The 26,073-nt window shown below is 44.3% G+C and overlaps 2 protein-coding genes and 1 long non-coding RNA gene across 4 annotated transcripts in view; 2 read left to right on the top strand and 1 right to left on the bottom strand.

Annotated features, from left to right (window-relative positions):
• The window catches only part of ELP2 (elongator acetyltransferase complex subunit 2), a 53,583-nt gene extending 44,458 nt beyond the window's left edge, over positions 1–9,125 (top strand). The window contains 5 exon segments of the mRNA XM_019637898.1: positions 1,696–1,888; positions 3,978–4,099; positions 5,620–5,753; positions 6,753–6,866; positions 7,839–9,125. Coding sequence (XP_019493443.1) covers positions 1,696–1,888; positions 3,978–4,099; positions 5,620–5,753; positions 6,753–6,866; positions 7,839–7,995 — 720 coding nt within the window. The 3' untranslated portion in view covers positions 7,996–9,125.
• Positions 9,126–10,160: 1,035 nt separating this feature from the next.
• Positions 10,161–20,264, bottom strand: LOC109380407 (uncharacterized). The gene is made up of 3 exons (XR_002123463.1): positions 20,196–20,264; positions 15,237–15,297; positions 10,161–11,349 (listed from the first exon to the last, which is right to left on the bottom strand). It is a non-coding gene; the product is annotated as an uncharacterized LOC109380407 (long non-coding RNA).
• A 651-nt stretch (positions 20,265–20,915) lies between these two features.
• MOCOS (molybdenum cofactor sulfurase) overlaps positions 20,916–26,073 on the top strand; it is a 48,734-nt gene continuing 43,576 nt past the window's right edge. For both annotated transcript variants that reach the window (XM_019637901.1, XM_019637902.1), the window contains exon 1: positions 20,916–21,137. In XM_019637901.1, coding sequence (XP_019493446.1) covers positions 20,996–21,137 — 142 coding nt within the window. In that variant the 5' untranslated portion in view covers positions 20,916–20,995. The remainder of the gene's footprint in view (positions 21,138–26,073) is intronic.

Genomic DNA, 26,073 nt, shown 5'->3' with positions numbered 1-26,073 from the left:
CCACAGGGGCTGCAGCCTACGCCGTCGCTGGCAACTCATGGCAGCCCAGCTCCAGGTTGAGCTGTTGTTCAGCATCTTAGCTGTGGAGGGCCGTGTCACTGGCCCTCATATGTGGGATCCGAACCGGGGACCTCTGGCATCCCAAGCCAGCTCTTAACCTACACGCCACTCGGTGGGCCTGGTATTGTTTCTTTTTTAAATGTTTGGTAGACCTCACCAGTGAAGCCAAATGATCCTGAAGTTTTCTTAGTGGAAAAGTTTTTAACTACAAATGGAATTTATTCAAAAGATACGGGCCTATTTAGGTGATCCAGTTTTTCTTGAGTATGCTTTTGTAGTTTGTACCTTTCAGGAAATTTGACCCTTTTATCTGAGTTGTCAAGTTTATTGATATAAAGTTATTCATAATATTTCCTTATGATCCTTTTAATGTCTGAATAATCTGTAGTGTTATCACCTATCTTTTTCCTGCTGTTAGCAATTTTTGTCTTCTCTCTCACACCATCTTTTTTTTTTCTTTTTTTCTCTTTTTGGTGGGAGCAGCATTTTGGGGATTGATTAGGATTTTAATCATTTTATTGATATTTTCCAAGAAACAGCTTTTGGTTTTATTGATTTTTTTTCCCCCTGCTGTTTTTCATGCTTCTATTTCATTGATTTTTGCTATTTTTATTCCTTCTACTTAGATTTCATCTTCTTTCTGTGTCTAATTAAATAAGGTTAAAGCTGAGGTTATTGATTTCAAATCTATCTTTTTTTTTTTAAAGATTTTATTGGGGAATTGGGGGAGGAGAACAGACAAATTGTTGTCCTTTTGTTCTTCATTCTAGTTGTGGAGGACGTGGCTTCACTGGCCCATGTTGGTATTATCATTGCGCTCTTCCCGGGTGAGGCAGTAGCTTGCCTGGCATTGGATGGCCGCTCATGGTGGCTCACGGCAGCTCACGAAAGCTCACACCTGCTGCCGGCCAGCCCCACTGCAGCCTATGCTGTTGCCAGGGACTCATGGCAGCCCAGCCCCACGTCAAGCTGTTGTTCACCATCTTAGCTGTAGAGGGCGCAGTGTCACTGGCCCATATGGGTTCTGAACCGGTGGCCCTGCTGCTCAGTGCTCGCTCTCCCAAGCCAACTCTTAACCAATGAGCCACTTGGCCAGACCTCTTCTTATCTTTTTGAGGACTCTACTTACATCTGTATTTGATTTGGTTGAAGTTGTCATAGAGTTCATTAGTATTCTTTTTTTTTCCACTCTGTGATTCATTTTGTCCCTTGGAGCAGTGTTCTTTGTTGCCAGATATCTCATACTTTTGGAGTGCCATCATTTTTATGTACTTTGTCTGGATTTTTAATTTTTCACACAAGAGTAAATCCGGTCCCTGTTACTCCATATTGACCAACAGTGAAAGTCTCTAAACTATTAATTACACAATTAATATACAAATATATTCTTGTAAAACATTGAAACATTGTGATTACAGCGTCAGTCTCTGATGATGCATCTTTTCCAATCCCAGTCTTCTTCCCAGAGACTACACTTGGTTGTAGTATGTATCTCCTCAGAATTTTTTTTTTTTTTTTGCTTTTACACAAACACATAAGATATACCCATGGAAACAATATATTTTTAAACGTTTTCTTTTTCTTTTCAGTTTATTTCTACTTAAATTGCTTCATTGTTTCATCTCTGTTCTACAGGCAGCTAAGAAAGAACATGCAGCTATCATCCTTTGGAACACTACATCTTGGAAACAGGTGCAGAATTTAGTTTTCCACAGTTTGACTGTCACACAGATGGCCTTCTCACCTAATGACAAGTTCTTACTAGCTGTTTCCAGAGATCGTACCTGGTCACTGTGGAAGAGGCAGGACACAATCTCACCTGAGTTAGGTAAAAACAGCTTCTGATCGGGGAGGTTATTGATGAAACAGTTATATCCGTTTTATCCATCTTGAGAAGCTATTGGGTGAAGAGAAACAAATGATAACCGGGTGAAGGGCAGAGTCTCACTGTTGTGAAGTCTTTCAAAATTCTGTTATAATTGAGGAAGAATCGACTTGCCTTGTAGAATTTAAATGCAGGTGATCTTTGGGTTGACTTCCTTGTGATTAAGTTGTGAGGGTGGCGTATGTTCAGACGTCACAGTTAAAGAAACAAAAATCTATATGTAGAAAATTTAGATCTTGTAGATGGTTATAGAATGCCACTATAAAACCCAATGGATGGCGTATTCTAAGCTAGGATTTTATGGGACAGGAATAATGACGATGTAGTTAAATAATGAAACTTAGAAACACCATTAACTTTACCATTTTCCTACCCACCCCTCTCACTTGGATAATTGGGAAGGGTGTTTTAGGCATCCACCTGTGAATAACATGACTCCTGGGCAAGATGTTAACATACCTACCTGCTTTCTAATCTGAGCCTGGCACAAATTGAAAAAAAAAAGAAAAGAAAAAAAGCTTTGTGTTGTTTCAGCAGATGCCATTCCTATTCTCCTGATTTCTTGGTAAAATCTAGAGTGTTTAAAGTATCTGTTGATTACTCCTACTTTAATTTTTTTCATTGAATTTAATCTGATATTTCTAGTCCCTTAGTTTCTTGTCTTTCAGAGAATACTAGGGACTATGACACGTACTGAGCAGTATGTGCAAAATCACTTTTGCAACTAGTGATTTCCTAACATGCAACCTTTACTTTTTTATTTTTAATTACTAGATTTTTATTTTATTTTATTTTTTTATTAGTTTCAGGTGTATAGAACAATGCACTAGTTATCCTTTTCACCCCTCACAAAGTAACAACCCCTCTCCCCCATCCACTGCCCTCCCACTCCGATATCATGCTCATCTATTAGAATTCCATTGACTCCATTCCCACACTCTACTCCACATCCCGTGACTATATGTATATATAATTATAGTTGACATACCTTTACTTTTTAAAAAGTTAAAGTGATACTGATAACATATCCATTAATTTGCTATATTTTTATGGATTAATAGATACCTTCCACTTTCCTCCTCATAAGCAGTTATGAGTTTTAGGTTTAGTCCATATAAGTGCTAGAAATTACCTTACATTTCAAACTTTTATTTTTTAACAGTATGGTACAAGAAATTTTATGTAACAAATAATTACAAAACACAATAACAGATACAAGGTACAAGAAATTTTATGTACTGGTAACAAGTTTATGATATTTACACATCATAGAAGGCCAAGAACTTTTCATAGTTGCAAGTTTGCTGTAAGTTCAACAAAATCGATTATTGTATTCCAGGGTATTATTTTGCATATGGATGTCGATATTGATTTCTAGAGTTATACTTTTTTTTTTAAAGATTTTATTGGGGAATCGGGGAAGGGGAACAGCCAAGTTGTTGTCCTTCAATCTTAGTTGTGGAGGGTGCAGCTAGCTTGGCTTCAAGTCCAGTAGCTATCCGGTCGACTGTCTGCAGCTCACAGCCACTCAGCTCAAGGTGCCGTGTTTCAATCTTAGTTGCGGGTGGGCGTAGCCCACCATCCCATGCAGGAGTCAAACTGGCAACCTTGTTGTTAGGAACACGTGCTCTCACCAGCTGAGCCATCCTGCCACCTGTTGCCAGCTAAGCGGCAGCTCAGGCGCAGCTCACTGGCCCATGTGGGAATCGAACCGGCGACCTGTTGCCAAGAACTTGAGCTCTTAGCCAACTGAGCCACTCGGCCGGCCCCTAGAGTTACACTTTTAACTTATGGACATAAATAAAAGAATTAAAAACATTTATATAGATACGGAATTAGTACCACCCATGTATAATGGATATCTTTGTTTTTCCCTCACAAATTTTGGCAAAAAAGTGTACGTTATACACGGCAAAAAAACGGTAAATTGAATACTGAATTACATGATGTATATGGCACTTAAACATAGCTTTCTAACAAGTAAAAAATAGTTTTCTCTGCTTTGTAAGTAGTGCATATGTGTTTCTTTCAGACCCAATTTTTAGTCTCTTGGCCTTCACCAACAAAATCACCGCTGTGCACAGTAGAATTATTTGGTCTTGTGATTGGAGTCCTGACAGCAAGTTTTTCTTCACTGGAAGTCGAGACAAAAAGGTAACTTTTTTTAACTTAATATTTTTTCAAATGTAAAATAATATTGTTACAGGTATGTTTGGATAGAAAACACGTAATCCTGACTTTCTGATAAAACTTTTAAAAACCAATTTATGTATTCCTGTCCGTGTTTTTCATATGCATACATAAAAATGTATTTTCTTACTTGTTAAATTCTGTACGTACATTCCTCTGTACGATCAAATATGAAAGGCAGACCTTTCAGACACGTGACCTGGCATCCTGTGGCCCCAATGGGAGAAAAGTAGTAAATGAAATGGATTAAGACTAAAGAGAGCAGGGCAAAGGGGGCCTAAGGGACAAAACTGTTTCTACTTTTCTTTTTCATACTTTTATGAATTAAGGTTTTGTTTTTCTACAATGAATGGATATTACTTTTCATTCGGTGGTGAGTAGGATGTGTGTGTGTGTGAGACCCGAGCTTTGAAAAAATCAGAACAAGTTAGCTAGCAGTGGGCTCTTGACTGACCCTCGTCCATGTTCTCTGGGAGACGTTCCCCTGGTTTCTGGTCTTTCCTGTTTTTGTGCTCTTTATTTCCTTTTTCTTAAGTTCGTGCAGGCCAGGGGTGACAAGGCAGTTGAGTTGCTGTTCCTCTCCTTGGCCTCTCCAGTCCTAGTCATGGTGCAAGTTACTGAAGCGGAGGGGTAGCATGGTCATGTTGTCCCGCAGTGAGACACTGAGGTAGCAGCCTCTAAAACTCTCTCTCAGACCTTCGCTTTGCTCACTTGACTATGTAATTCTTCCCTGGGGTTTATTTGCCTCTGCTGTGCTTGCTGCTGAGGAAGCAGGATGACTTCTGCTCTCCCCAGCCACACCCAGGAGCAGATGGTCCATCTGCAGCTCCCAGGGGCATGTCAGGGCTGAAGAAAACAAAGCATCATTCACTGCGCATTCTCAGAAACACCCTTGCACTTTCTTGGGCAGAGCCTTCTGCTTGGAATCTTGCTTTGGTCTTGCATTTTGCCACTGTTGTCTGTTTCAATTTCCTTTCCGTTTTTTTGGTAATCAATCATACCCCCTTGAGGCATGAACTTCCAGGGAAGCATCATTTTTCATGTGGGGTGTCATTAAGGTTAGGGCCTCCTGACAGTGGAGCTGATGTCCTGTGCAGTGGGTGGTGTAGAGGAAGAGCCAGGGACTTCACTGCTCCCCATGTATATTTTGTGGTAACTTCTTCGGCAGATGCATGAACCCCCCAGTGAGGACATGATCAGTAGAATCTCACTGGATCAGAACTGGTTTCCTGGTCTCCGGGCAGGGACAGTCTGTCTATGAATGCCGCACTTAGGTAGTTGAAGTCTCAGAGACTTGTGTCTGCTACACTGTGGCTTCTCTGTGATGCTTGAAATATGCTCTGAAGTCCTAGAACACAAACAGTACATTTTTTTTAAATACCAGAGCAAATGTTTTGTATTATCTATGTCATTGAAACTCTCTAATGCATTGCTGGAGACTTTACAAAGAGAAAGCTTTACAGAGTGTGATCTGTCTGTGTTAGGTGGTTGTCTGGGGTGAGTGCGACTCCAGCGATGACTCTGTCGAGCACAGCATCGGCCCCTGCTCCTCCGTCCTGGACGTGGGTGGCTCTGTGACAGCTGTCAGCGTCTGCCCAGTGCTTAACCTTGCCCAAAGGTCAGTCTCTGTGTGGGCCTTCATTGTGTGTTTTCTTTAAGAAGGCCACTTGGATTCTCAATATGTAGCCCTCTTACACTTTCATTCATGGGTTCTCTTAGTTTCCCAACTGCTATTTTTTTCATAATGCTTATGTTTCTCACAAGCATTTTTATTTTTATTTATTTATTTATTTATTTAAAGATTTTTATTGGGGAATTGGGGGAATGGGAACAGCGCTGGGGAATTGGGGGAAGGGGAACAGACAAGTTGCTGTCGTTTTGTTCTTCAGTCTAGTTGTGGAGGATGTTGCTTCACTGGCCCAAGTTGGCACCATCATTGCGCTCTTCCCGGGTGAGGCAGATCAGTCGCCGGCTTCTGGACGGCCGCTCACTGCGGCTGCTGGCCGCTCACGCTGGCTGCTGGCTACACACGGTAGCTCATGACAACCCAGTGCCACAGGGGCTGCAGCCTACGCCGTCGCCGGCGACTCACAGCAGCCCAGCTCCAGGTTGAGCTGTTGTTCAGCATCTTAGCTGTGGAGGGCAGTGTCACTGACTCTCATATGTGGGATCCGAACCGGGGCCCTCTGGCATCCCAAGCCAGTTCTTAACCATCGTGCCACTCAGCCGGCCCTCACAAGCATTTTTAAATTGATAGAACTTGATAGTCAGAGTGGCGAAAGAGAGATTGAGAGTGTGGCCCAAAAGTTCTTATTTCACCAAATTCAGGACTGTGGTACTTTCTCTGTACCAAGTGTCTTTAGCAGAACGAGGGCCCCTGCAGCCAGCTAGGGAAACATTGGTTCTTGGAGGACAGATAAAACTGCGCCCTCGATGGAGAGGAGGCCCTTAAGGGCACAGTGTAACTGTGCAATGTATTCTGGGCTGGTGCTTTTAAACAGGCCTTTGTAAGCATGGGACAGTTGGGAACCCTATGAAGGACTACTTTAGAGTGATGATGGAGATAACGGAATTTCATGCTAAATTAATCATGGCCTCCCCCCTCCCTTAAAAACAGATACGTTATTGCAGTAGGATTAGAGTGTGGAAAGATTTGTTTATACACCTGGAAAAAGACTGATCAAGTTCCAGAAGTAAATGACTGGACCCACTGCGTAGAAACAAGTCAAAGGTATTTTCTTTTCATTTTTGCTTGCATTGGACTACATAGAAATCATGGAGTCTTTATGGAAAACTTTTATGCCTCATTGGCATGGAGAGGGACACACATCCTTCGTGGTGCTCACCACTAAGTGGTACCTGTGTGTCCAGTGGTAATCGCTTGAAATTGATGTTTGTTGCTATTGGGTTGTTGGAAAAGTCATGACACATTTTTGCAACAAAAAGTATAGAAAAAATACATGATGACTTTTCCGACAACCCAATATATTGCACTTGGTTTTTAAAAGTTTGCTTGACCATATTGCTTGTTTGCATAATGTTGTCTTTATAGATAACACGTTTGAGATAAAAGTGATTTTCAAAATGTGTTTTAGAATTTGACTACAGTAGACTCAATAAAATTTGATTCAAAATGTTGGTGATTTTCTGAAATATTATAGATTGTGTTTTGGTGGCCACATCTGTGTTAGAACACTTTAGCTCAGGTCCCATAATGGAGCAAACTGTTGAGTGCCCCTCAGAGCCCCATGACTGGCTTTCAAGCACAGCGACCTGTCCCTGAGCCTCACACCCTAGTCACCTGAGCTGGTTTAGAGCACCTGCAGTTACAACCTCCTCCCCACCATCACCTGCCTAGACAACAGGGATCATGTTTTAATCTACTTTTTTACCCATTTTATTCTTTAAAAACATCTAAACTCGAAAATGGTCACCAGCATCATTCTGTGTCAGATTTTCTTAGGATTCTTCCACTTCCATACATCTGAACTGCTCAGAATATAATTTCAAATACAATTCAAAACAGCAGTATCATGATAAGGTGATTGACCTGTACATTTTGATTTTCAGGTTTCAACTTCAATTTATATTAAAAAGGTTAATAGTAAGAGTATACTAGTTAAATTAATATGTAGGTGAACACCCAGTAAAATATTTTGTAGTCATAGCATACATTCATTTCATGATTTCTCTCTTTGTTTAGCCAAAGTCATACACTTGCTATCAGAAAATTATGCTGGAAGAATTGTAATGGAAAAACCGAACAGAAGGAAGCAGAAGGCACTGAATGGTTACACTTTGCAAGTTGTGGTGAAGATCATACTGTGAAGATATACAAAGTGAACAGTTGTGCACTGTGATGGACTTAATTACAAGCATTTATTCATTGGTGTCTTAAAATATTTATCACGTAAATAGGTAACTTGTCTTTACCTCGTAATTTCATTGAGTTTCATTTGTAAGTCCTATGGCGGCAGTATTGATTTGGGTTGCAGACCCTTTGAAATCTAATGAAAGCTACAGACTTTTCCTGAAATTGTTACATGTGTACATTCCCTTAGAGCCTTGCCCATCCTTCCGGGGTTTCAGACCTGAATCCGTGTGATCCAGATTAAGAACCTCTTTTCTGTTCTTTCTTCGTGACCAAACTTGCCTAATTTTGTGTTATTTTGGGCCTTCTCTTTTCATAGGCCCCTCTTTGGGACATTTCATTATTTATTACCCTCTTCAGAGGAAGGACATAGAAAATAAAAAAGAGAAAAAAGCCAGATTACTCAGTTTTTATTGAAACAGTTTTTGTAAATAAACAGACCACACAAAGGGTGGTCCTGACCCTTTCTTCCCAGTACACACTAACCATTCCAGGAATTTGGCAGGCGGTTGGGAGTTTGAACTACAGTCAGTCATTTCTTCTATTCTTTAAAAGTGCATAGATTCTTCTTGTAGGGTTTGACTGAAAATAGAATATCCTGTCATTTAATCTGTTAGAGGTATGAGCTGAAAAGTAGAGTCTGAATCTTCTGAATTTATGTGAAATCACATAAATGGGTCATGAAAGTACAGGATATATCCCCCAGGGGTAATGAGTAGTGGGAGCACAGGGAAGAAGGTACTGGAAAGAGAATGTTGGGTGTGCCAGCTGAGGTTTGGGAGGCAGCCACGAGAATGGGGAGCTTGGGAGATGGGCGGAGAGAGGTTAAGGGGGTGTGAGAGGTACAATGAAGACTGTGGGAGTGGAGGTTTCCCCTGACCCTGGAGTCATCTGGCAAACTGGCAGTTAAAGGAATATGCACATGATGTGCTGACAGAAGGGCTATGAGGGCTTTCTTGGTGGAAGTGTATACCATTATCTAACATGACATTTGCTTCCAAAGGAGGTATGTGATATTTTATCTAAATAGAGATTTCTAGACAAGTACTACCCAGTATTTCTAATCCAACAGAAATATAATATGAGCTATGTATGTAATTAAATTTTTTCTTTTTTAGAGATTTCAGCTTTTATTTTTCTTCCTTTTCACAAAACAAACTAGAAGAAATAATACAGGAATAAAGCCACAAAAGTAGTTAAATTGGTAGAATACGTATACACAAAAATAACCAGATAAAAAGACAGGCTTATTTACAACGAGGAAACACATGTAAATTAAGGTGGTTTGTGGTTTTCATTTAAAATAAACAAGCAAAAAATATCAAACATGCTACATGGGTGCCACTGTTTACAACAATATCGAAGGGGAGAAAACCACTTATTAAGGGACCAATATACCACAAGGTCCAGGGTTTCTAGCATCAGTGCAATAAATTCACAAAACGATATTACAGCTAGTTAATCAGAGTTTTGAGTTGTTCCCAAATGTTACATTTTTGGCCCTCAGAGGTTTGTTCCTACAGATTTCAACTACTCTGAACTTCTAGCTATTGAGAGGGAGAATGGTTCTAAGATGCTTTCCAAAAAGGCCTATGTATCCTCTCCACAAGTCTGTTCTCCTTGTATCCTTCAGAGAAATATCTAGGAGAAAAAGTCAGATGCCAGCATAGTTGCCACTTCCTGGGCCAGATTTACGGGGACAAAAGCAGCCAGCATTACCATAAAATGAGAATCTTGAGGCTTATCTTTTTAAAGGCTTATTCTGGTCTTGCAAAATTAGTAGGCTAAGATCGTTTTCTACTGAATCTTACTAAACACAGGGAGACTTGCATCCTTCACTGGCTGGTCTTGGAGTGAAGGTCACAAATCTGAGTCTTAACCTCTTACGTATTTTAGTTCTAGTCAGCTGAAACTCTGAAATTAATAGTATGCTAAAAATCCTAAATTCAAGCTTTTGGAAGCCTGCTGTTAAAAAGCCTTTAAGGAGGGCCGGCTGAGTGGCGTGATGGTTAAGAACGGGCTTGGGACGCCAGAGGGCCCCGGTTTGGATCCCACATGAGGGCCAGTGACACTGCCTTCTACAGCTAAGATGCTGAACAACAGCTCAACCTGGAGCTGGGCTGCCGTGAGTCGTCGGCGATGGTGTAGGCTGCAGCCCCTGCTGCAGTGGGTTGCCATGGGCTACTGTGTGTAGCCAGCAGCCAGCGTGAGTGGCCAGCAGCCGCCTTCCAGGTGCCGCCTCAGTGAGCCTTCCCCTGAGACTCCCACAGCGAACCCAGCACCTGTAATTTTAAATTTTTAGTAGCCACATAATAAAAATAAAAAGAAATGGAAATTTTATTTTAATGACATCTTTGTTTGAACCCAGTAATATCTATTTCAACATATAATATGAAAAGTGATGGATTATATTTTGTACAATATAAAGTGCATGTTACACTTAGAGCCCGTCTCAGTTCGGACGTTTCAAATGCTCATACTTGGACAGAGCAGTTCTAGATGATTGAGTCCGTACAAACTTGTTTCTCAGGTGTGTGTACGTGTGTGGACCAAGTCAGTGAGCATCTGAGTTTCCCGAGCTCAGAAGCCAGGATGCCCTGAACTACTTCCTTGCTTGCCACTCAGAAGGGTCTGAGTCTTCACCCCCAACAGCACACAGGGATTTGCTCTGATCCCACGCATGCAGGATTCCAGAGCACTCAGTGGACTAACTTAGTCCTTGAGAGCCTTTTCCAACACAGAACTCAAACCCCCAAGGTTCCTTGAAAGCAGATCTAGTCTCGGAGAGACTAAGTTCATGGTTGGTTATTGTTTTGCCAGAAGAGTTTGTAGATAGACAGTTTTCCCAAATTTTCCTGAAGCGTCTTCCTCAGTAATCACGTGGGTAATTCAGTAAGTGTTTGGAGGACTCGCTGTACCCTTGGAGGTCTGCATTGTAATTCATCCACAAAAATGGTAATTTTACACATGCAGGTCTTAATCGGCCGAAGGTCACCCTTTGAACCATAGTGTAGTAATTTGTGATATCAAAAGCAAAAAGGTAGTTTTGGAACTTTGTTCCAGAGGAGTGGAAGAGTATTTCAAAATCCCCAACCTGCCCTCCCCCATTCCCCGGAACTCATTTCTCTCCTTGGTTCAGAGCACAAAGTTCAGATTGATGGCAAGCGCCAGCCAAGCAGCTGCTGTCTTCTGATTTATCCAGCTTTCCTAGGTGGAGGAGAGGTGATGAGGTTGTTTCAAGTAGATTTTACCTTGGACAGCAAGGAGCCAAATCACTATGTTCCCATTAGCCTCAGGGGAAGCAGAGTTGGTTATTGATTCCAAAGTGGGAATTAGAGGGAGACTGCAAATTCAGGAATGAAATAAAAGGACATAATCACTCTTCAGTTAGAAATTCTGACCATCATAGAAAATCCTGGGTTGTCTGCAAGAGGACTGGAAGGCCTTCCACCCATTTTTGTATAAACTCTTATGTATTTCTCAAGGCTCTAGGTGAGGATTGGAACCTGGACTTAAGGAATCAGAAATGTGTTTGAATCCTGGCTCACACTGGCTATAACTAAGGGTTAAGTTTTTCCTCTCGTCTCTGCAAATGGAGATAATACTAGTGGATCAGTTTGACGAAAATGCAAAATGTTCTTTCTGGCTTATGCAAGATAGACATTTTCTCTCTCCAAAGGGATCAAGGTAGGCAGAGTAGGATAGGAACCCAGGCTTTTTTCTTTGCTGTCTGCCATCCTCTCAGGGTGTGGTTTCCTTACTATCCAGAATGGCAGCTTGGCCTCCTGCCATAATCCGCATTCCAGCCAGTGGAAAGGTGGAAGGCCGCATAAGAAAAGGCTTGCCCCTAACTTTAAAAAAACCTATTTGGAAGTTCACACAGTTCTGCCTAATCTCTGTGGCCAGAATTTAATTTTGTGACCATGTCTCAAGGAAGCTGGGAAATTAAATCTTTATTGCAAGTGACGCTGTGCTTAGCTGAGAATTGAGGTGCTTTATTCTAGAAGAAAGAACAAATGTTGGTTTCATTTTGTAAAAAGTAATCACCTCATAGGGTTGTTATGAGGATTAAGTGAGGCAGTGCATGAAAAATGCTAGCCCAGAGCCTGGATATATAGAAGATGCTGATAATTAGTAACCGTTACTAGTATGATTAAATAAAGCTCAATCCATGTTGCCTCTAGAGGGCCTTTACTAATCCCTTTTTTTCAAGTATTCTTTCTCTGCATTCCATAGTATTTCTTTTCTTTTATGGCACTTGTCACTTCCTATCTTTTATGTATGTATGTCTTCAGCTGTATCAATTCGATCTTTCTGTGATAAGACAGTTTGTCTCAAAATGATACAGTGAATTATTGGCTTGCGAAACTGGAAAAAAAAACATCCAGTGGTAAGACGAAGTGCACGTAGAGTTTGATTAGGACACTGTTTCGCATTCTCTAATTCTCTGAGCTATGCCCTCCCTGTGTATCAGCTTTCTTCCAAGGCTGCCCTCCTTCCTGGATGAAAGCAGCCCCTGGAGTTACAGATTTCCTTGTCCATATCAAAAGGAATTAACCTTTAAACATTGAAGTCCCTAGTTTTACTCTGACCGGAACATCCTGAACTAATCAAAATGGGCAGAGGAAAAGCACGCATTGAGTGGCTTGGGCCTGCCCATCTGATAGCAAGAGCCATGAGACTACTATCCTGGAGCTGGAGGCAGGGTCCCGTCAGGACCACATGGCTGCTCCACGTGGGGTGGTTTTCCAAAGCAAAATCGAGCAGTGGGTGCTGGGTAGGCATCCCATGAGAGCCCACTGTACAAGTATACCAAAGCATAACTATCTGGGCATCAGATTTGTTTCCTTCTCCACAGCCACTAGCACAGTGTATTTAGCACAGTGGAGTGTCAAATATTGGCTGAATTCAAGGGTAAGTTTGACAATATAGATGGTTGGCCACTGGAGGAAGCATTCTCCCATGTAATCCACCAGTCAGTAAATAGAAGAATTGGTATCAGATCCTTTCCCTGTCTCAGGTGGCACAAAGCTGTAGGGGACAGAGAGGAGGAGGGAGGTGTCAGCACAGAAGGGACAAAGAAGGGGGTGGCCTGATCCAGTCAACCTGCCCCTGAATAAACACTGGGAGAAGCCAAGTCCCCAGGAAAACAGCCTCAGGAAGATCCCTGCTCTGGGTCCACTTACCCACCCACCCTCTCACTCCTGAAGTCTGCCCAGTATGGGTGGGGTTTTGTTTTGAACATTATAGGTTTAGATATAATGGAGCCTTGTTCCCAAGCATATCGTCATTCGGAGCTGCCCTTTTAGCTTCTATTCACAGAAAAGTTCTCCTGTCACTTGAGGGGACGGAGCTTCCTGGCGTTTCTTATCTGATCTTTTCACTGCTCTCAAGTTGTTTGTACCAAAGCTTCTCTGCCAGGCTCTGGAGAAAAACCTGCTCCATTGCTGTCTCATTATAATACTTCCTGCTGTGCAGGCCCTTTTCTGGTTTTTCAGGTATCAGATTATCATTGTTAGGTCAGCAGGTTCTCATTGTTAGGGAGGTATGCATTTCTCTCTAGCAGGAAATACTAAATTTCATTATCCAAACCCAATTTAGCCTCCTCTGAAACACCCACCCTCCATCCCAACGACTTGGCAGAAAATTTGATCCATCATAATTGCAGCCCCCAGCTACCTCCGTGCTCATGAGGGTGGGGTCGGGGAGGGGGGTGTTTAAGCCAGTGGGAAAACCTCCACCCTTCCTCACCATGTCAGACTCGACCATTGTAACGGAGTTTCCATCCCCACCTAGAGAACACCACATGCCGCCTAGGCCTAAGCAGCAAGTTCAATAATCTGATTAGTCCTTCAGCCTTAGATACTGCCAGGCACTTTGCTCTGGCTCTCTTCCAGCCTCTCTGTACCTTCTCACCGGTCGTGTGGCATGGAGGCATATGCCCCTTAAATGTCCCTATCCTCAGGGCTCTGTCCTCTTTCCCTGACCACTCCAGAGCTCTTTGGATTACCCCTCCCATGAGTCTTGTCTCCAACCCTGGACACTGTCCTTCCTGAGCCCTGGGCCCCAGTCTTCACACACACACACACACACACACACACACACACACACACACACGTCCTGAACTGAGCTCCACATTGTCTTCCTGTGTCTGAGCCCCCTCCTTGTCACTCAGTTGACAGTGCTGAGTCACCCTGAGCCAGTCAGTCCTCCCTCAGTCCCCCTTTGGCCCTGAATCACTTCTGCGCCATCGGGACCTCCAATCAAGCCCTCATTGAACTTCACCAGGACCCCCGTCCAGCCTCTGGTGGGCAGTGCTGCCTGCAGTCTCTCCACACCTGTGCCCCTCCTCTGTGCTGCCAGGGGTGTCAGACACACCTCGAGGCAGCTGCTCCCCTGTAGTGAGTCCCCAGTGTCTTCCTGCACTGCAATCTGACCTACGCCCTCCCCATCCCCACTCCTCATTCCCTCACAACTGAGGCCTGTGGTCCAGCCTCACTGAAGGCCCTGCTTCTGGAATTTTCTGAGCCCTTTTGTACTTACAGGCCTTTGCATATGGAATGCTGCCCTCTCTACCCCACGTTCTCTTCTAGGACCCTCCAAAGCCTCAACCTCTGGGGGAGGCCCCTTCTCCAGCCCTCTGCAGCTTGGAGGGGTGATCTGAGTGCAGACCCATCTCCTTTAATGTCCGGAGGCCTCTCAGGCCCAGCGGCTGCCTTGTGGACTCTTGTCTTCCTTGAACCCACCATGTCCTTAGTGGGGAGCAGCTCTCCGGTGAACACTGAAGGAATGCCCCTGCCCAAGCTTGTTTGCATCTTCAGTGATTCAAGCCAGACGTTGTGTTTGGTTTCCCTGCCCCCACTTACCACCCCATCCATCCTGGTAATGGGCCATTAGACAGTTCTGCTCAGATCACCTCTTAGGGACACTTTCTCAATCTTCAGACTAAAATTCCAGTCCCTTAGCCTGGCTTAAAAGCTTCCAAACCCTGCCCCCAAACCTGCCCCGCCTTCTTCCTCAACCACCAAGCTCAGCGAGAGGCACTCACTGAACTTTTTGCCAAGGGAGTAAGTGAATGAAAGAATATATGAACGAATGCTTTATGTATAGTGGAGATTCTTAAACAGAGCCCATTTCCAGGGGACACGGAACTGGGCTCGGTGAGCTGGACCAGGGACAAAACCTCATAAAAGGGGAGGGATTTGAAGTACAAAATCAGGGCTGTCTTACCTGTCTGCCCAGTCTGGCTTCTAGGCACATATTGGGTTGTCGGAAATGTCATGGCACATTTCTGCAATGAAAAACATAGAAAAAATACGTCTTGACTTCTCTGACACCCAATAGTTTTCATGGTGCTCAGATAAGAGAGGGCTGTAAGTAGGAGCTGAAGAGCTGTTTCCCTACAAAGCTGTAAACTTTGGATGCAGAGGCCTGCTGCCTGGGACCGCAGCATGGACCAGCTCAGGCTCCTCAGAGGCCCCAGGTGAGACAAGGCAGTAACAGTCCTAAGCACAGGACCCTGGAGCTCACTGAATGACGGACTCATGTAAGACATTCACTGGTGGGGGTGGGTTGAGAGCAAGCAATCTGATTTGTGACAGGCTCGTCCTGGCAAGAGAGGCCTAGGGAATCTTAGTGCCAGTTAGAGGCTGAGGCTCCTGGTTTCCCCTCACCCCTCACCACTCTCCCTCCCTTCTTCACAGGCTCACTCACTGCTGTGGCCCAGGTCAAAGGATCCTTTCTTTGAGGCGCCTTCCCTGGACTCCTGGTTGGAAGTAGCCCTTTCTCCTCTCTCCTGTAATTCTCACCTGCATGCGGAAGCCAATGGTAGGGCACTCAGACCACATGGCCTTGTGGTCGGATGTTCAACAGCTAATTTCCCAACATGGCTGTTGGCATAATATCGTCACATCCTCCTGAGCATATAGTGACCTGGGCAGAGCCAAAAGCTTAAAGATATTCCTTGACTAAATAAATGGTAGTTCAGCGATTTTTAATGACCTTCAAGAGTTCTGCACTGTCATCAAAGGACACAATTAACAGAGTGAAAAGGCAACCTACGGAATGGGAGGAAATACTGTAAATCATATCTTAATATCCAGAATATGTAAGGAACTCCAATTTGACAATAAAAAATAAAAACCTGACTGAAAAAAATGGGCAAAGCACTTGAATAGACATTTCTCCAGAGATGTTCAAATGGCCAATAAACACATGAAAAGAGGCTCAACATCACTAGTCATTAGGGAAATGTAAATCAACACCACAATGAGATGCTATTTCACATCCAGTAGGATGGCTACTATGAAAAAAATACTAATAAAGAAAAGAAGTGTTGGTGAGGATGTGGAGAAACTGGAAACTGTGTACTGTTGATGGGAATGGCAGAACAGAATGGCAGTTCCTCAAAAATGGAAAATTAAGTTACCATATGATCCAGCAACTCCACTTCTGGTTATATATCCAAAAGAATTGAAAGCAGGATTTCAAAGAGACATTTGTACACCCATGTTCACAATAGAATTATTTACAATAGCCAAGAAGTGGAAGTAATCCAAGTGTTCAACAAAACGTGGTATACACATATAATGGAATATTATTCAGCCCAAGGAAATCCTGTCACATGCTACAACATGGATGAACTTAGAGGATATTATGTTAAGTGAAATAAGGCAGTCACAAAAAGACAAATACTGTATGATCTCACTTATAAGAGGTACATAGAGTAGCCAAATTTAGAGGCAGAAAATAGAATGGTGGTTGCCAGAGGCTGGGGAAGGGGAGAAAGGGGGAATTGTTATTTAACTGGTGCAGGGTTTCAGTTTTGCAAGATGAAAAGAGTTCTGGAAATTGGTTGTACAACAATGTGAATGTACTTAACACTATGGAACTCTGTGCACTTAAAAATGGCTAAGATGGTACATTTTATGTTATGTATATTTTACCACAATTAAATATAATTTTTTGAGAAGATGAGCAATGTGGCAGAATAGGTAAATGCTATGCCTGATACCTCCTGGGATTACATAAAATTACAACTAAATTATAGAACAATCATCCTTGAGAATCATCTGAAGATGAGCGGAACAGAATGCCTGTAACTAAGGATATAAAGAAGAGGCCACATTGAGACCGGTAGGAGGGGTGGAGATCTAAAGTGGGCTGACCCCAAACCCACAGGTAGTGGTTGAGCACTGGAAGGGACATGTTGGCAGTGGAGGTTTCCCCCGAAGAGTGAGGAGTCCCAGCCCCACACCAAAACATCTGGCAGTGAAAATCAGCAAGGATTCCATGTGTCCGTGAGATTGAAGGCGATTAGAAACCCAGATGTCCTCTTAAAGGGCCTGTGGATAGACTCACTCACTTGCAGGCACCCTGGGCTCCGGCAGAGGGACAGTGACTTGAGAGGTGCCAGAAACATACAGGGAAAGACTGAGTCATGTGGCTTCAGAGTGAGGGCTAGAGGGACAGCCACTATTATCCCTGTGTGGAGCCTGCCTCACGTGTAACCTACAGAATGGCGCCGTCTTTCCTGTGTTGAACCCACCGCCACGGAGCCAAATCCGAGATTGCATTGGTCTGGTAAAATCTGCGCATGTGCATACCACCTTGGTGACTCTCTTGGACCCCATCCATGTAGTGTAGCATCACCTGGAGCACTCTCAGGTCCTAGGTGGTCAGTCTCACCCTGCAAGCTTGTGGGAGGGTTGTACAGCAGTGGTCAGCCTGCGGCAGTGTGGGAAACTTCTGGTGGCAGGCATGCAGCCCTAGCTTGTGCTGCAGCCTTTCTTTGGCAGCTCTTGGGGATCTGTGGGCCTGAGGAGAGTGGTGGCTGGCCGTGGTGTTGTTGGGGCATTTTGCGAAAAGGCCACAGGCTCAGTACTGCACTGGCACAGGAACTGGTTTTTAACTTTCTAAAAACCACTGGCTACATACACCCTGTGACTCCTGGAGACTCTGCCCTGACCAGCTAGCACAGCATTGATGGGAGCACTCTCAGCTCCTGGGTGGCCAGCCCCTCCCCACAAGCTGCTGGAGGCTTGTATAGCAGCGGATGGCCTGCAACAGCCTGGGAAGCTTTGGATGGCAGACTGTCAGCCCCAGCTCATACTGCAACCTTTCTGGGGCAGATCCTGGGTTTCTGCGGGCCCAAGGCAAATGACGGCTGGCCCAGGTGTTCTCGTGGCATTTTGTGGAGTGGCCACAGGCTCAGTTAGTGGTACACAAACTGAATTTGCATTAACTTGGTAAAAAACATTGGTCATGCCCTGTAAATCCCTGGGACCCTGCCCCACCAAACTTGGGCGACATTGTTAGGGGCACTGTCAACACTGGGTCAACCAGCCTGGTCCACACACCTAAGGAGGCTCTTTTAGCTGCAGAGCCCTATTGGCAGCCAGCAGGTGACAACAGGCTTGGGGAGCTCTGGGCCTTTTGCTAAGCTGCCCCATGTCCAATACTGGTTGCAGCTGACTTCAGTTCACAAAAAGGCCACCCCCACATGCCTCTAGGTCCAATACAGGCAGCAACTAATTGAATATAGTTTTGTAGCTCCTACCAGGTAGCCCCAGTCTGGTCACCGGCAAGGCTGAAATTGGCCGGCATGGGAGCCCCTCCCAAGAGGAACAAGAAACAACATACCCAGAGGCCAGCCTCAGACCACACCAGAACACTACCTGATTAGCCCCAAAGTGGCACACCCAGTGGGTGGTATCAACAGGTACCAGAGCCCACTAAGACAAATCCTCCTCCGAGGGCTCAACCCCCACACAGCATCTCATACGCTGTAGGTATAGCCAATCCTCACAGCCAGTCAGCCTGAGAGTCAATTCACCCACCGACATGCCAAAAGCAATTAAGGTTCAACTACAGCTGGAGAATAATACACACAGCGCACACAGGGGACACTCCTAGAACACATGCACAGGTGATCAGAGAGACTGTGCCACTGGACCACATAAGACACCTACTACATAAGGCCGTCCTGCAAAGACTGAGACATAGGAGATAGAAACAAACACAGAGAGGCAGCAGAATGAGGAAACAAAGAAACATGTCCCAAATAAAAGAATAAGCGAAAACTCCAGAAAAAGAACTAAATGAAATGAAGACAACTACCCTACCAGAGACAGAGTTTAAAACACTGGTTATAAGAATGTTTAAGGAACTTAGTGAGAACTTCAACACAGAGATAGTAAGCATAAAGAAGGGGATAAATACCATAAAAGAGAACCAGTCAGAAGTGAAGAATACAATAACTGAAATGAAGAATGCACTAGAAGGAATTACGAGTAGACTAGTCACTAGATGAAGCAGAGAATTGAACCACTTCATAATTATATGTCTAAAAACTAAGTTGTACACCTGAAACTAATACAAAATAATATTGACTGCCAACTATAATTAAAAAAATAGTCACAGGGATGTGTAATGCAGCATGGGGAATATAGTGGATAATGTTCTAATAACTATGTACAATGTCAGGTAGGTAGTAGACTTGTTGGGGTTATCATTTTGTGAGTTATATAAATGTCTGATTGCTATGTTGTTCTGTACCCCTGAAACTAATACTAAAAGGAAAAAAAATTGTTAAAAAGGTTCTGACTTGTCTCATTCAGATGTTCACTAGGCAAGCTTGTCCTAAAGTAGCACCCCTGTAGATTTGGGATTTTTTGGCCACAGTACACCTCCAGGAGAGATGCTCCTTAGGGTTCCAGGAAAATGACCTGGGCCTTCACATACAGTGCAGTTCATGAACCCCCGAGTCAGAATCACCCAGGCTAGTTAGAAATACAGTACCTCAGGTCCCACCCCAAATTTAAAGAATCAGAATCTGCATTTTAGTAGACGTCCAGGTGATTTGCACAAGTTAATTCTGGAAAAGCCTGGTCTAGAGGAGAGCCTCACTATGGCACGGGCACCCTTCCCATTTCGTTCCACTGAGGTATGCTTGGAGAGCTACTGGTCCACTCCTGGACCCCCACCTTGGGTTCCCTCACCTGGCCCACATCTGAATCCCTTGCTTAGGATCCCAGCACGTTGCCGCCTCTGCATCAAGTTCCGCATCGTCCTTCTTACCCAACTTGGTTCCATACCATGCACCTCACCTGGATACCCAGTACCTGGTCCGCTTTCACTCCACTCTCTAGGAGGACCCCGCGCCTAGGATAGTACCTGAGGGCCCCTTACCTCTTACCCGGGCCCCAGTTGGTGCGTCTGCCTTCCAGCCCCGGAGCCCAGCCCAGGCACTTCCCAAACGTGGGTTTGGCTTTCGCCTCCACACTTGATGCAACGGTGCCCTGGGACAAAAATGACATAGATGCAAGGGAGGAGCGGAGGGGGCGCTTTTGTCCTGGTCGCCTCTTTGCTACCGGTTTCGGCGGTGCGCAGCCGCGGAAATTTTATTAACCAACCTCGTGGATGCGCAATGTTTTTCCTCCTACACTCTTTGCTTTGCGCATTCTCAGAAACGCCGAGCACATGCCCCTCTGGGAAGCGCCAACCCGGGAAGTCTCCTTGCAAACGCCCCGTGCAGCACACGAGGGTCCCGCCACGTAGACTGAGGGTCCCAGGAGCTGTGAGGGGCTCGGGCCCCGGGACAGTGGCGAGGGTAGGCTCTCTATGTTCCAGGATGCCGGCCAGGAAAAAGAAACTCGTTGCTTCTTTCATCATCCTCTCCTTGACACCACAGATAAAGGAGAACTTAGTATTCCAAGTGTCCGGGGCATCTCCGTGGGCTCCGTTGGGAAGCTGTTCAAAGCGACAACAAAACTAGATACTCTCTCCCTTCGCTCCCAGGTGGGAAAAGGGCAGGAAAGAAGTGAAACTCCTTGAGTCAGCGCGGCGCACCCCCATAGGCGCCGCCCCTCGGCCGCGGGCCCGGTGCCATTGGCAGGAGGGGAGGCGCGGCCCGGGCGTGACGGGGGTGGAGTTTTCGCCGGCTTGCTTGGACCCTTCTCTGGGCCTGCCCGCCCGGGCAGGCTGGGATCATGGCCTGTCGGGACGCACACCGCGGTGCTGAGCTCCTGGACTTCGCGCAGTTCCGGGATTCGAGCACGCAGGCACTCGTTTACGGGTACGGCGGGCGCAGCCTACCGGAGCTGCGGGCGCGCGAATTCGGCCGCCTGGCAGGTGAGACCGGCGGGGGCACCAGCATGGGGCTGGCCGGGCGGCCGTGGGGGGCACGCAGTTTCTAGAACCCACCTGGAAGGAGCTTTTTGCTCCAGGTGGGAGCGGCGTTACCTCATTTGGGTCGCATTTTGAATCGAAAGACCTGGAGGGACGTGTCCAAGAGTCCGCTTCCTGGACACGGCCCCCGGAGGTCCCACTTGCAGCCCCAAGACTTCCTGCTACTCCTGCTCTTTAGACTTTCTAGTGGTACAGGACCAACGTAGTCCTTTTACAACTGTCCCCACCCTCCGCGAATAGAGCCTACGATCCTGCCCTTGCTGGCTGCGAAACTCCCGACTCTAAAGGTTCAACTGGAACCGGGCAAAATGCAGTAATGTGCAGCGGTGACTGTTCGGATGCTCGCGTTGGGACGGGAGCGGTGCGTGGGCGGCCAGTGGGTGGGGTTGGCACCAGGACTCCAACAGCTGGCCGGGTCGGGACAGAGAGGCTGCGGCCTCTGAGCAGGACCTCCCCGAGGCTGCACCCCAGCGGCCTGGGATGGCTCACAAGCAGCTTTTATGTTCGAAGCCTTCTTTTTCTCACTCTTGCAGTCTGAACAGTGCTTCCGAACTCTAGATCGCTGGGGGACTTGAAGAATTATTTAACAAACCGTGCAATCTGAGCTTTGAGTACAAGGCAAACCTGTAAATTGGACACGAGGACAGGAATCACATTGTGCGCTCGAGTACCACAAGGTGGAACAGTGGTTCAATTTGAAATCAAACTCAGTCTGGCCCTGTGGCCGGTTCCCAACCCATTACTGCAGGGCAGGAGCCGCTCCCCCCCCCTACCCCCACCCCCCTTCGGATTCAGAGTGACCTTTTTGCCAGGGACCTTGGATGAGGGACTTCCTTGAGCAGGGAGGGTCCTCAAGGTTAAGTGGGCAAGTCGTCGTACCCGCATTGGATTTGAGGTGTATTTATTATGTCGTGATGAACAGTTGGTGAGTGCTCCCTTGCTTGTGGCAGAACAGCAACCACGACTTACCTCTGGTTAATCAGGTAGCTCATTCAGCTCTATGGTGGTTTTCTTGTTTAGGCTGAAGAGGGAGAGGGGCCTTCTGGCCGCTTTTCTGTACTTCCTCCATATTGTTCAAAGCCGTAAAGCCACCACCTTGTCCTTTGGCTTCCACATTCTCTCTCTGAACTTTTTTATTATAGAAATTTCGTAATAGACTAATACAATGAACATCCACAGGTGCAGAGGAGGAAGGGAGGCTCCCCATTCTTTTGAAGCAAATCCCAGAGGCTGTAATCATTCAGTCCCTAATTATTTCAGCACCACACCGCCTTAATTCCCTAATCTGCTCCAGCTCTGACGCCTCACACCATCACTGGCTAATCCCTCAGCATCACCCTGGAAAAGTAGAGATGTGTTCTGGGTCCCTCCTTGTTTTCACTCTTGTCCTGCAGAGAACAGCACCTTTTCCCTCAATTGTATCTTTTAGCTGTGATAGCCAGGATTTCAGGTTGGGCTTCAGAGCCTCTTTAATATCTGCGGTACTGATGCTGCGGCCTTACCCTGAGGTTGCGTCCTGAGGAACCCACCATAAGTGGAAAATACCATTAAGTCAAAAATGCACTTAATACCTAATCTCTTGAACATCATAGCCTAGCCTAGCCTACCATAAATGTGTTCAGAACACTTACATTAGTCTAGAGTTGGGCAAAATCATCTAACACAATGACTACACTGTAGAATATCGGTTGTTTACCCTTGTGGTGGGCTGGCTGACTGGGAGCTGTGGCTCACTGCTGCTGCCCAGCATTCACAGGAGAAGATCGTGCTGCATATTGCTAGCCCAGGAAAAGGTCAAAATTCAAAATTTGAAGTAAGGTATCGGCTAAATGTGGATCGCTTTTGCACCATTGTAAAGTCAAAACATCGTAAGTCAAACTGTCATAAGTCTGTACTTGTAGTATTGTGTGCAGACTTATGTATCTATTTATATATTTATTTCATGCAAGTTCCCAGCATTTCCTATACATTACAGTTGAAGTCAGCTTTTGAGGACTAAACTCACCCCTCCCACTGCTAGGAGTCTTGGAACATATCCACCTTTTTTTTTTTTTATAGGGCAGGGCAAAACAAACAAAATAAACCAAAAGAACATAACCTTCACCTCGTTTCTTCCTCCTCGTCCCATAGTTCTTCTGCAGGTTTGAGAATTTATCTGGTTAAGTGGTAGCTCTGGATAATTAAATGTTTAACCTTTAAGTGTGAAATATTTTGCCTAATCAATTGGATGGAAATTTCCTTGTCTTGGTGAAGGGAGCATATTGAATATATGGCTCCAGTGGGTTTTGAAACCTCAAGGGTGCTTATGAATGGCCACTCACACTGAGTTGAACTGGGAACAGAAGGAACATGACCCTGAAGAGATCCTGGAATTTCCTTTCTTGAAGATCTAATGCCCACTGGTTTGGGCGCCATTTGCCTACTGCTAATAACAGCTGAACCTTGTGGAGTGTTTACTGTGCTGCCAGGCACTGGACTGGGCACTGTTATACCAAATTGTTTAACTCTTATCCATTTGCAGATGAAGGAATAGGGACCCAGAATGGCTAGTAGTGGAGCAAGATTCAATTTAGGTTTGTTGACTTGGATTCTGTACTGTTAACACTATGCTGGCTGAGTCCTCAAAGATCAGATCTAACATGGCTGCCTTGTTTTGTAAAATTAACTACTGGACCAAAGGCCAAAGCGACCTTCTCCCAAATGGCTTCCTGGCCCTGCAGAAGACTGTGGGCAAAGTGCGTGGTGCCTCCACCAGCCCCTCAGGTTCTACATGTGTTCTAGGGTTTCACACAAGCATCTTCTCGATGGCTGGTGGACAGAAGCCTTTCTTTTGTTATGTACCTTGGCATTTCTGAATCTTCAGTAAAAGAGGACATTATTTTAATACTATTTTTTGGACTAGGTCATATATTTACAAGGTAAAAACATGCAATAAACTAGGAATAAAAGGAAATTTAATGAGCCTGATAAAGGGCATCTATAAAAAACCCCACAGCTAACATCATACTTAATGGTAAAAGACTGAAAGACTAAGATCAGGAACAAGAGAAGGATGTCTGTTCTCACCACTGCTGTTCAACATTGCACTAGAAGTCTAGCCAGGCAAGAAAATGAAATAAATGGTACCCAGATTGGAAAGGAAGAGTAAAACATCTCTACTTGCTGATAACATAAGCTGTGTATAGAAAATCCTAACGAATCCACACACAGAACAACTAGACTAAAAAGCCAGTTCAGCAAGGTTATAGGATAGAAGACCAATATATAAACATCAATTCAATTTCTATATACTAGCAATGAACATTATGAAAATGGAATAAAGGAAAGCATCAAAAAGAATAAAATACATAGGAATAAATTTATCAAAAGAAGTACAAGACTTATACATAGGAAACTATAAAACATCACTGAAATAAATTTAAAAAGCCCTAAATAAGTGAAAAGACATACTGTATTCACAGATTGGAAGATGTAATATTGTTAAGATAGCAGTGCTTCCCAAATTGGCCTACAGATTCAATGCAAGTCCTATCAAAATCCCAGGTACTTTTTTTTGCAGAAATGAACAAATTGATCCTAAAATTCATACAGGAATGCAAGGGACCCAGAATAGCCAAGGCAATCTTAAAAAAGAACAAAGTTGAAGGACTCGTACTTCCTATAAAAGTAAAGTAAGTAAAACTTATGCAAACTAGCAGTAATCAAGACAGTGTGGTATTAACATAAGGATAGACACACAGACCAATGGAGTAGAATTGTAAGTCCAGAAATAAATCCATACATCTTTGGTCAATTGATTTTCAACAGGATGCCAAGACTATTTAACAGGGGAAAGAATAGTCTCGTCAACAAATGCTCTTGGGAGAACTCGATATCCACATGTAAAAGGATGAAGTTGGATCCCTACCTCACATTGTATTAAAAAATTAAGTCTAAATGGATCAAAGACCTAAATATAGGAGCTAAAAGTATAAAACTCTTAAGAGGAAGCATAAACATAAATCACCAGGATCTTGGATTAGGCAGTGGTTTCCTTTTTTATTTGAAGTTGAATGTTTTATTATTAAATTTTTTTCTCCTGCAAGGCTGTTGCTTCACTTTTTAAAAATAGCACCAGCGAACACAGTGTACTGCAAAATTAAGACAGTATTGTTCATCATCTGACACTAACAATTAACAGGAACTTTTCTCCACTGCCAGTTATTTTCAATGGAAAGATCATTAAGTATTTTGACCCAAATCCAGAGAATGGATGCAAGCAAGTTACAATATTATATAGGCCTTAGGGTAATAATGTTATCATTGAATTACATAATTTCTTTTTTTTTTTTTTTAGCTGAGCCATCCTGCCACCTGTTGGCAGCTCAGTGGCAGCTCAGCTAGGGCCAGGAATTGAACTGGCAACCCTATCGCTCAGAGCTCGCACTCTTGAGCAAGCTCTTAACCGACTGAGCCACTTGGTTGGCCCTGAATTACATAATTTTTATAACTAGATTTTACCACAAATAATTTCAGGAATTCTGAATATTATGACTGTAGCCTAGCCTAAAAAAATCATAGGGTGTTGTGAAGAAGATGCATATTGTGTTTATCTGTAATCATTAGAAAGTTAAGGAGTATTTTCTTCCAGTAGCATTGTTGTAGTTATTTTTTCCATTAGTATTACTAAAAGTTGCTGTTTTAAATCTTTCCACCACTAATTTAAGATCACTATGCTAGATTAAGTTGTTTCATACTACTTTATTTGGGGGGGGGTTCCATTTTCACTCCTCTAGATTTTATGTATTTCTCATATGCTTCTTCACTCATTAGTTCGTCTGGTTCTGAAGGGTTACTCAGCGTCATCTTGAGCAGCCAACCATCTTCATAATAACATTTG

The sequence above is a fragment of the Hipposideros armiger genome, unplaced genomic scaffold, assembly GCF_001890085.2.
Source record: "Hipposideros armiger isolate ML-2016 unplaced genomic scaffold, ASM189008v1 scaffold_36, whole genome shotgun sequence".
Taxonomy (NCBI): Eukaryota; Metazoa; Chordata; class Mammalia; order Chiroptera; family Hipposideridae; genus Hipposideros; species Hipposideros armiger.
Note: the sequence above shows the minus strand (reverse complement) of the source record. Positions and strands in the feature narration are given on the sequence as shown.